Consider the following 11,331-nt stretch of genomic DNA (forward strand, 5'->3'; position numbering starts at 1 on the left):
GGAACAGCATCTCTGAACCCAAGTTTGTGACATGGCAGCTGACAGGATCCAACATCAAGCATCCTACTGGGATGTCCAGCAGTTAAATACCAAAAATGGGGTAGTATTAGGAACTTTTGAAAGCCTAAATGAAAGGATGAGCAAATCTGTTGGGATCTCTGTGTGGGATTTGGTTTATTGGTGATCTGTTAGCTCAGGGTTAAGAAAAGGACTTCCTTATGAATTTATAGCTTCTTGTAATTTTCCTGATGGTGAAATGATCTTTTTCTTTTCATCTTGTGGCTGTAGGAGGACCGTTCAGAAAGGAAAGCTCATGGATTTCACCAGCACAGTCATCCTGCCCCTGCTTTTTGGCAGCCTGGGGATCTTCGCCCTGTTCCGGGTGCTGCAGTGGATGCGGATGCGTGCCTACCTGCAGGAAGCAGTGGTGGTGATCACAGGGGCCACCTCTGGCCTGGGCAAAGGTACATCCCAAAGGAAGGGCACCAAAGGCAGGGCAAGAGAGGGTTGTGGAAGGGGCACCTGTTGGGATGAAGCAGTGATGAGCAGAAAGCTCCTATTCCTGCCAATTTTGAGGCAACGGCGCAGCCATCTAGGTTACAGTTAAAGCCAGCCCAAGTTTTGATGTGTGGAAGTCTTAAAACTTTTAAGGAAAATTTAAATCATCCTGGATAAAGTGGAGCTCATCAAAGCAAGGAACGAGTTATGCTGTTCTTGTGGTGTCAGGGGTCTTTTCTCTGAAGCCTGCAAAGGCCAGGAGTCTAGTGGTTCTCCAAAACTTCCCAGAACTGGTGTCCTGCGTTCAGGTTTGTTGGATTTCCAGAATCCCTGCCATATTTTCCACTCCCTCTCCCTGCCCCTCACCCCTCTGTCAAGGTACCTTTTCTCTTGTGGTACAAATCCATCCATTCTAAACTCAAACTCTTGGCAACATTAACACTAGTAATTTTTTTTTTCTAAATTAAAAGAGTTCTTTTTTTTCCCCAATAAAATTTATTCCTTGAGTGGATACATTCTCTAATTCTGCATTCTATAATTGCTTTAAAAGCTTTTTGAAGACAAGGTGCTCCCTGCTCTCAAGGCCTTTCATTAGGATGAGAACATTTCTAGAACAAATGGAGCTTAAATTGGTGCTGTCTTTGCATGTGAGTTTGTCTTTAAGGACACAATGGTCAGTAACTGAATGGCCAAAGGAGATGAAATGATCCCCTCTGCCTGCCACAACCAAAGGGCTGGGAGTGGTAATAGAATCTGTGTTTCATGTCAAGAAGAGACAGAAGTAGTATCTGAGGAGAGACCTTCCAGCTGTTGCAGGCTGTTGGGTGTTGGTTGGTGTGTAGGTTTCCCCTGCTGTACGTTTCCTCCCTCACTGCCAAGGTTTTACACCATTCCCCTCACTCCCAGTTATTAGTGCACTAGACCACCACTAACTCCTGTGTGTTCTTAACACCCTTTGTTACTGCCCACTGTCCCCACCTGCACAAATGAGCAGTATCATCACAGGGGGGTAGGGTAGAGGAACGTGCAATTGCCTCAGCAGCTGGAGCACTGTAAAGAGGACAGCAGGATGGAACCCCCTCTTCGGCCTCTTCCTGATGGAGTCATTGGCTCCAAGGCTTCAAAACTTTTAGAGGTGTTCACCAAAGCTGAAACTCCTAACACCAGGCCCTGCTGTGTTAGATGACATGCATAAGGTAACTGTAGTCCCTCTTAAGAAGGGCAGATAGACCAAAATTCAGAGGCACAGGAAAATCTGACCAGTTTCCATGGGGGTGGATGTGTGAACAGCACCATAACCAGCACATAACTGAGCACACCAGCCCCCCACTGCTGTCAGGTGTCCAGCAGAGTCACAGAGGATGGCATCTTGCTGTAAATCAGGGAGCAGAAAGCCATCTTTGCCAGCTAAAAGGAAGTTTTAGCCTGTATCACCAGGCATGATGTGGATCTGCTGTTTGCCTCTGTCATTCAAATGTCTACTTTTCTCTCTTCCTTGCTTCCTGCCCAGAATGTGCAAAAGCCTTCCATGCAGCTGGCTCCAGGCTCGTGCTCTGTGGCAGAGACAGTGAGAAGCTCAAAGACCTGGTGCAGGAGCTTTCTGCCATGACCAATCACCAGAAGAACGTGAGTGTGGGAGGAGGAGAGGCTGGTGGGCTCACGTGGCTGGGATCTCTCTTGGTGTTATGACAGAAGTGCTTGTGGGTTGCTCTGTTAAGCAAGAGGAAAAACACAGTTCTGTGGTTAGAGCTAGATGCTGCTACAGGAGGATGTTGAGCTGATCTGCCATATCTTGTAAAAACTCCACCAAAATAAGCCATCAGAAAGACTCCTTGGCAGGGAAAGCACTCAAGTGCCTGGCCCCCATGCCCCTGCATGTCATATACTGAGTCTGGAAAAGTGACTTTCCTTCTGCTGGCTTTTATTTTTCAGGTCTAGCAGCTAAGAAAGGTGTTGCTGGCTTCTGTAGAAGACACATGGGTGAAGCTTTTGAATTTTTCAGATTCATTTTCTTTAATAAGACAACAGGAAACCTTAGTGCTTGAGGAAGATCTCACCCCTTTTTTAGGCTCAGGTATAAGGAAGAGGCTACAGGAGTAGAGAAAGATGAGAGCATAACCTGCTTCTGTCATGTATTCCCACCAGCCAGAACTGCTGTGCTTGCACAAGGTTTGGATGGCCCTGCCTCTGTGCTGCCAGAGCTGGCAAATCCCATCCTGAGCACAACAGCACAGTCAGCACAGCCTGAACTGGCCTGTTGCTAACTGCTGTTTATTCACAGGCACACAAACCTCACACGGTGGTATTTGACCTCTCTGACACCAAAGCTGTCCTGAATGGTGCTGAAGAGATCCTGAAGTACTTGGGTCACGTGGACATACTCATCAACAATGCAGGCATCAGTTTCAGAGGCACAATTGTGGACACAGGACTGGACGTGGATAAGAAAGTGATGGAAACAAATTATTTTGGTCCTGTAGCCCTCACCAAAGGTACCTGTGATCATTACAGGGGGACAGTTGAGATTTGGTATGGTTGAAGAGAGGAGGAAAGTTTTGTTTTAGGGGCAGGAGATACTTGGGCATGACTGCCTGTGATCCACATTACAGGGGGACAGTTGATTTGGCTGATACCTTCTGCAGGCCAACACAACTAAGCACAGCTTAACTTCTGTTTGTAATTGTATTTGGTATGGTTGAAGAGAGGAGGAAAGTTTTGTTTTAGGGGCAGGAGATACTTGGGCATGACTGCATGGGAAGTACTTGATTAGAGACAGGACCTTGTTTCAAACACCTCCTGAGTCTGGCAGGAACTTAGGAAGAGAGATGCTGATTGCAGGGGGGTTGGATTAGATGATCTTTGGAGGTCCCTTCCAACCCAGTGCATTCTATGATTCTGTACAGTTTGCCTGTCTGCACTGACAGAACACTAGAGAACACAGTTTAGGTGAAGCTTTGTGTTTCCTAGGAAGCTTCTTTGGTTACACAGAAGGTTCAGCCTGGAGGGTGTCAGCTGCAGGAAAAGGGAAGATGTACTGGTGGCAGCAAGTCCCACTGACCATGCCTGAGGGAGGTCACAGCCACTTGTAACCTTTGTGTGGCCTTGCTGGCAGGAGGGGTCTCCTCACAGGTGAGGGAGCCAGCAGCTTCAGTTAGAGCCCTAAGCACTGTCCCCTACCCTGAACAAGGGTCTTGTAAATGCCTTCAGGCAGCTCTGAAAGCACCAATTCTTGACAGCAGGACTGTTATTCTGAATGGGTCTTTTCTGTTTTCTGCTAGCACTTCTCCCCTCCATGATCAAGAGGAGACAAGGCCACATTGTGGCCATCAGCAGCGTTCAAGGCAAAATAAGCATTCCTTTCAGATCTGCATGTAAGTACCTCCACAGAAGATGGGCAAGACATATTTGGGGCACGAGACTGAATGAACACTTGGCTGCTGCTTCCACATTCAGCTGTAGAGCTGGCTGCACGCAGGGAGGGCAGAGCTGTGCCTCACTCTGAGTGTGTCACAAATCACTGACAGCAGCTGAGGAAGCCACAGGGCTAAGATTTTGTTTGCCAGTCCTAGAGTTGGTAAGGGATGGAAACAAGAACGTTTCCAGTGTCTTGAAAATGTTTTCAGTGTTTTGAGAACAGCCTGATATTCCTATCTTCACACTTGAGAGTCCATACAAACTTTCTGATAAATTCCATAATGTTATTGCATTTTATCCTTGCTGTTTGCCTGGTTAATCTCCTATAAGAAAGAAGGAACCTTCTGGTTTACTAAGTTATGAAGTGCCATAGTACAACCAGTACCAAAATAAAAGCCTCAATGGTTATCTCAATCCAGCAAACTCTCCATGCTAAATCAGTTACAGGAAGATATAATATTGGTGAGATTATTGGAGAAAACCCTGTAAAAGATGGAGGAAGTAAAAGGTGAGAGTTTGGCCCACAAACAAAAATGGAAAAGTACAGTGGTGCTGGCATGAGAGTGGTAGGGCTGAGCAAAGGAGAGCCTGGGACATCTGGGCCATCTGGCCTTGCAGATGATGTGGGTACACACCAAGAAGTGTGTCCTGAAGAGCCTCCTGAGCCCTTGCACAGTGACCAGGGCCTGGCAGCTCGGAGCTGGGCTGACACCACGCCGAGGTGAAGCAGTGACCATGTGTACAGGGAAGGGGAGTGAGCTAAAGGAGTCACCCAGCCTCTGAACAGGAGAAACCCTGCCCTAGGGCACACTTCTCCTGCTGGCCTGCGTGGTCAGGCCTTGGCTTGTGTGCAGCCTGGCTCTGAACCTGCTCAGCCAGTCCCTGATGTCTCCTGTATTGTCAGGAGGTGGCTCGGGCTGGCCCCACACTGCTCTGGCATGGCTCTGATACTAAGCTCAGGATCCCAGCCAGGTTCCAACTTGATTATTTACATTTTGCCTTCCTAAATTACCTCTCACTCCCCCTACCTGTTGCTGCCATTCACTGAAAAAAAAAAACCAAGCCCAGAAATTGGAGAACAGCTGCTTTCTTGCTGAGGCGTGGCTGCACTGCAGTGAAAAACCCATTCAGGGGCGTGAATCTTCCTTCAGCCCTGCTCCTTCCTCCTCAGGGCATTGTCCTTTCCCTGTTTTTCAGATGCTGCCTCAAAGCATGCCACCCAGGCCTTCTTTGACTGCCTGCGAGCAGAGGTGCACCAGTATGAGATCGACGTGACGGTGGTGAGCCCTGGGTACATCCAGACCAACCTCTCTCTCAACGCTGTCACCTCAGATGGGTCTCGCTACGGAGGTGAGATACCATTCTGTGTCTTGTAGCTAAAGTGTCTCCACCTCACTGAGTTACTCCCAAGTGTGCTTGCAACACACAGCCTCTGGTGGGGTCTGAGGTGGTGTTAGCCCCAAAGTATTAAAAGCCAACTTTGGGAGCAGAGTAGAAATGTAATCCCCAAAATTTAGCCTTCCTTGGCAGCAACCGCTGACTTCCAGCCCAGTTAGGAATGGTACCTGCCTGTGCTCCACAGCTGGTGTGAAACCCCAAACCGTACAAGCAGGCGTGCCCAGGTAGAAGAGAGCACCCCTGGGAAGGGCACTGAATGTGTGTGGGCTCACCTGCTGGCGGGGGTGCTTACCTGGCTTTCCTCTGGCAGTTATGGACAAGACCACGGCCGAAGGACAGTCAGCAGCAGAGGTCGCCCAGGTGGTTCTCAGCGCCGTGGGACAGAAGAAGAAGGAAGTCCTGGTCGCTGGCCTGACACCCTCCCTGGCTGTCTACCTGAGAAACCTCTTCCCCAGGCTCTTCTTCACCTTAATGGCAACTAGAGCAAAAAAGGAGAGAAAAACAAAGGACTCTTAGAGCCTGGCTCCTCCGAGCAGTAACTGTGGGGAGAGGCAAACCCCTGCAGTTTGGCTGGGGCGTCAGCAGAGGTGCTCCTGCAGGAAAGGCCTCTCTCAAAATGCTGCAGTTTACCATGGTCTGGGGAGTGGGAAGCGGTTTCCCCCACATCAGGGCAGGCCACTTGGGGGAAGACAGCACCTTAACCTCACCTGAGAAAGGGTGCTGGGAGAGAGGGCAGAGCTGAGGCTGCAGGGGAGGGTAACTCAAGGGAACAGGGAGGCCCACGTGCTGGAAGCCAGCACCTTGCCTCCCCTCACTCCAGATGTGCTCAGCTTTACTGGCCTGCTACAAATAAAACCCACCCATTTTGCCTTCACACCAGCAGATCCTGGCTTTCCCCACCCCCATGGCCCCTGTGAAATACAGTCCTTGGCTCCTGGGAGCTCTTGTGATCAGTGTCTCCTTTCAATCTGATCTAGAACACGTTGCTTGAAGTGGGAAACTTCACAGGACCTCTGCTTGTGAACATACCAAACACAATGATATGTAAAGCTAAAGTCCAGTGCCACTTTTGAAGAAGTAACTGATGTAAAATTTAAGCATTATTTGGCAATTATTTTGTGTGAACAATGCCTTACTGATGTAGAGGGATGTGGAACTCAGTGCTGCCTGACTACAGCACTAACCCCAGCCCAAGTTAATGCAGGGGAAGCACTGAACAGACCAGAGCTGGCCCAGTGAGGTGTGGTGCTGTGCCTCAGCACCACCCGGCCCAGCTGCAGGCCCAGAGCACAGCACAGGTACAGCTCTGCAGGTGCCAGGCACATCTCCTGACAAGCAGAGGAGAATCTGTGCATGTGGAATGGACAGCACAGGAGCCAGACCCTTCTCATCTGTTTTAAAGCAATCGTGGGGGTTAATGGGGATCCCATCCAGTGGGGGAACAACACCTGCCTGTTCACATATCACAGGCTTCAGGGAGCCTGTCAGCCCTTCACTCATCCTGAATGAACCCTGTTCCTTCTTCACCCCTCCTCTTCCACTGGCAAAAAGGAGTGGCTGCACATGGAGAGGTCAGTGAGGACAGATTTAATCATTTTTTAAACTTAGAAGCCTCCTAGTAGGAGCCAAGGTCCAGAGCCCTGCAGCCACCTCCATGCACTTACTGCCATTTCCCTTCTCTGACAAATAAATGACACTGCTACAGAACCAATCCTTTGTTCCACTGCAGCTGCTCACAGCAGGTAACATTAGAGGAAGGGAAAAGCAGGAGGGTTTTTTCTTGTCTTACATTCCTGCAAGATGCTACTGTGCCAGCAGCAGAGCCCTCTTTACATCACCTGCTTAGAGCAGACATCGTGTGGACCCACAGAGGATGAGTCACAACAACACCCTGATCCAGGTGTGCAGGCCCAGCAGCACCATCTCCTTCAAAAAGCTGTTTCTTCACCACTACAGGTGTATAAATGACCTCTGAGAATCCACCCCAGATGATGACCAGGACGTGTTTCATGATCACAGTGCTGCTGCTCACTCAGGACACCCTCAACCCTTCTCACTGTGCCTGAGGTTGCAGATTTGTCATGTAAAGGTCGAGGGTTGAAACTGCAAGTTGAAGATCTCAGGCCTGTTATCTTTTTTCCTGTCAAGATAAGGAAACCAAGGCATTACCTTCCCTCCCACTCCACAGGGGGTTTCTGAAGCATTAAGTGGTGGTTTTCCTTTCATGTTTCACATGTCCACGCCCTCCATTTCTTGCCAAAACATACTGCTGCTGCCTGTCCTGTCCAGCTGCTCCATCTTCTGCTGTTTCAGGTCACAGCCACCCATGAAGGACTGAGGGGCTGCTTTGCATTTCTGTGTTATCATCCAGGGTGCTGAGAGAGGCAACACATCAGGGCTGAGGAAGAAAAAACACGTGTGGGAGTTACTCTAGTTCCTGTTTGAACGACAGCTCCAAGGCAGAGGTTACTCTGCACATTCCCCTTTAGAAGTTAACTCCCTGTGTGAGGAGGGGAATGTAGCATGCTCTGTTTCAGACCATGCAGGCTGTTTTTTAGAACAGACCTACCTGTTGTGACAGCTAAGCTGACTTGTCAGCTTTCCTCCTGCAATTGGAGACCACGGGAGACTTGGCTTATTTTTAACTCCAGAGTCTTTGATGCAAGCCACACGTTCAGGAGCCTTCCAAGGGTTGGTTAGTCCTTCTGCCAGTGATCATTCCAAGGGAAAGCTTAACACAGAGAAGTGCCAGGCCCACAGAGGTTTGGTGAAGAAAAGGAACTCAGAGCCCTGACAGTTATTGTGCATCAATTAAAAAAAAAAGAGCAGGAATGTCTTTTGTGTGGCCAGCACAAGGATATTTCAGGGCCTTCAGCAGCAATAAAGGACATAATAGCTATGGCAGATCTGCCACTAGTTTAAAATTCACCCAGACGACGAGACTTTAGAAACAATGGCAGGACTGGAAAGGCTCAGGAGTGGAGGGGCAGCCTGCCCAGCAGCCGTGGCCCAACCACAGCCAGATGAAGTAGCTGCATTTCTTCCCCTGCTCTCTGCCAAGGCAACTGTACATTGTTGCTATAAATAGAGGCACTCTGGATCTAGGCTGCTTTTAACCTTGGAGGGAGGCAACTCGGCCACTGGACCAGCAAAAGAGGCTCTTGCCACCTAGAAACGTCTCCATGCCACTGGAGTTCCCTCCAGCCCCCTTGGAGCTCAGGTGGGGCTGCCTGGGCTGGTGGCAAAGCCACTTGCTCAGAACCACCAGCCCACCCTGTGTGCCCTGCTACCAGAAAAGCTGCATCAGCAGAAAAGCCCCAGTTGGAACGGTGGCCAGGAAAGCTGGGTGCAGTCTGGAGGCGAGGGGGAATTCTCAGTCCCTGCTGGTGCAGTTTGGAAAGTTAAAGATGGATCTGCTCAGCTGGGTTTCTGACCACAGGAGGCTCCCCTGCAAGGTCAGGCTGGGGCTGCTGCTGAAGGGAGTGCTAACCTGGGTGCAGGCAGGTTTTACCACAGGGCTTTGCTCCTGCATGAGGATCCTAACACTTGAAGCTGTGCCAAGCTGGCCTGGTAAATGCAAGCCATGCCTGCTTTCCAGCTCTCTGCAGAAAGCAAGCCCCTAGCTTCTAAAACAAACCAGCAGATCTTGCAAAACAGCAAATAATTCCTATTGCAAGAAGATTTTGACAGTTTGGAGCTAGAAGATGAATTAATGCACAAGACTGAACTCTAAAATTTCATCTAACACAATTGCATGATACAATCCCCTGGCTGCCTCACAGCAGCAGGAGGTGGCCCCAGAAGTGTGTTCCAAGCAGGAGCAGTGGGATTGCAGGGAGGTGTCAGCAGCAGCACCAGTGCACAAGGTGAGACAGCCAGAGTGCCAGCTCAGCTGTGCTCTCCTGCATGTGGCACAGCGTGCTGCAGAGAAAGACCCTGCACAGAACAGAGCAGATTGCATTTGCAGGGGGAAACTTCCAGCATTTTCTCTCCCCTGTGCAGAGAAGTGATGGCTGGAGGTGGCAGGCAGCAAGGGACTGTGACACCTTCAGCCCTAACCATTGATGTTTAAGCCATTGCCAACAAGACCTGAACACCAGGGTAAGAAGTAAACCTCCTCCAAGCAACACAACCAGTCAAGCAAGAGGAAAAGCAACACTCCACAGCTATTCCTTCTGCAGATGGCTGCTGGGAAGCCACAGACACTGCTGCCAGGCACAATGGGCAAGAGCAGGGTCAGCTCTGTGTGTGAGGGTGCAGGAATTACCCTCTCTGTTGGAGTTCTGACAGCAAAGCCTCCATCCCCTGGAAGCACGCTAGCAAAGGGAACTGAGAACAGTAACGAGAGCAAAACCATTTGAAATTCTCATCCTTTAATGGTCAATGATAACTTCTGGCTGGTTCTGTGTAATACAGTTAAACAATATACTTAAATGTTTCCCAAAAAAAAAAAAGGAAAAAAAAAAAAAGCAGCTCTCCCCCCCCCCCCTCTTTCTATAACTTTCTTTTGTCAACATCCTGCTGCTGGCTTGGACTCCCAGGGCCTAACATACAGCTCTCAAGTCACCACACATCCACATCTTAAGTGTAACGAAGAACTGAAAAACCTTGGTGCACCAGTGACGTGTTATTTTAAAAATAACAGCTCTATTAAACCAACTCCTTCCCAGTCTCCACCGCTTCTCAGAGAGGAAAAAACAAAAGGTTACTGTGGGAGTCTGCATACGCTCGTCTCCGCGGGTCCCCGTCTTCCCTGCCGAAGTCATACGGCGTAGAGTTCATAGATCTTCTTTACACAGTACACCAGGGCTGCCAGTGCTATCGTGTTGTGCAGTCTCTTTCTGTGCAGGTCGTCCTTCCTCACCAGCACCACGGGGGTGGAGGAGGTGAGCGTATGCAGGGGCAGGCGGGAAAGTTTATAGGCGTCGTACTCCACTTGGTACTTGCAACAGGGGTCGAATTGCCAAGAGATGCCGTAAAGGGTGCAGCAAGCCACGCTCAGCACGCCGGCGGGCAGGGAGATGTAGTGAGAATAATCTCCTGGCAGGGCCAGGGGGGTGAGGAGACACGTGGTGCCCGCCAGCACGGCGGTCTTGTGCAGGCAGTTCCCCACGGTGATCCAGCGCGCCGTCTCGTCCCCGATGCGCGTGGGCTCGATGACGATGTATTTGTACTGGGCTTCCAGGGCCTGCTCCAGCTCGTACTCAAACTGGTCCTGAGCGTTCTCGCCGTTGTAGATCTCGTGGACGATGTAGCAGTCCGTGGAGGACAAGGTGACCCTGGTGAAGGGAAAGGCAGAATTAGAACTGTGCTGCTTGAAGAGAGGCTTTTCACCCACCCCGCTGTGGGAAGGGGAGAGGAAAATGCCTGCAGTGAGGGAGGGCAGCCCCTCAAGGTCAGCCTCTGCTACAAACCAAGCAGCTTTCTCAACTCGAGGTGCTCATTTCACATCAGCTAATTAGGCCTGCTGGACATGAAGTCATTCCAAAATAAGGCAACAAATTTTTCCTTAGCTTTTCCTAACTTGGAGGAGCTAGAAGATTTTGTGAGAACAGGCCCTTGTTAGCAATTCTGAAATGGTTCCTCATTCTGGTACCTGAGCAGTTTCCGAGGGGTCACACCACATCCATGAGTGAACCACACAGGCTTGAGGGGTTTTCACACAAAATAAGACCAGTGGCTCATCCATCACAAGGGCAAGTTGTACTGGAAGGTTTTCAGAAGGGAAGCATCTTCAGATGAATGTTTGCTTTCTTCCTAGAAGAACTACCTCCTTGGCACCAACACAGCTTGGTATGGACTCCCCCATAGAAACCCAACCTAGTTAAATCCACAGTCAGCCCAACCAGGGATTGAGAGCTGGGTTTGTAACAGAACAGTTCACTCCCTCTCCTCAAATAGGATGCAGCAAAGCAAAAAAGGAATGTTTTTTAAACCCAGGCAGGTGTTAACGGTGAAGAAAGAGCCACTTGCTTAACCATGGTGCATTCTCCCTACTGACAGGGGTTCAGCAGTCCTGTA

The 11,331-nt window shown here is 49.8% G+C and overlaps 2 protein-coding genes across 3 annotated transcripts in view; one reads left to right on the forward strand and one right to left on the reverse strand.

Moving 5' to 3' along the window:
- Nucleotides 1-286: 286 nt before the first annotated feature.
- Nucleotides 287-5,826, forward strand: DHRS7B (dehydrogenase/reductase (SDR family) member 7B). 2 transcript variants are annotated; one of them, XM_008937068.1, is made up of 6 exons: nucleotides 287-464; nucleotides 2,009-2,124; nucleotides 2,780-2,990; nucleotides 3,777-3,869; nucleotides 5,110-5,262; nucleotides 5,621-5,826. In XM_008937068.1, the coding sequence occupies exons 1-6, from the start codon at nucleotides 314-316 to the stop codon at nucleotides 5,824-5,826; spliced, it is 930 nt and encodes a 309-aa protein (XP_008935316.1). In that variant the 5' UTR covers nucleotides 287-313. The 2 variants fall into 2 exon arrangements, with proteins under 2 accessions (XP_008935316.1, XP_008935315.1); XM_008937067.1 differs by having other exon boundaries at nucleotides 314-464; nucleotides 2,009-2,130.
- Nucleotides 5,827-9,669: 3,843 nt separating this feature from the next.
- Nucleotides 9,670-11,331, reverse strand: part of TMEM11 (transmembrane protein 11) — a gene marked incomplete at its 5' end in the record, with an annotated part of 8,272 nt that continues 6,610 nt past the window's right edge. The window contains one exon of the mRNA XM_008937069.1: nucleotides 9,670-10,589. Within this exon, the coding sequence (XP_008935317.1) occupies nucleotides 10,073-10,589 (517 nt within the window). The remainder of the gene's footprint in view (nucleotides 10,590-11,331) is intronic.

Source organism: Merops nubicus, unplaced genomic scaffold (genome assembly GCF_000691845.1).
Source record: "Merops nubicus isolate BGI_N331 unplaced genomic scaffold, ASM69184v1 scaffold19673, whole genome shotgun sequence".
Taxonomy (NCBI): Eukaryota; Metazoa; Chordata; class Aves; order Coraciiformes; family Meropidae; genus Merops; species Merops nubicus.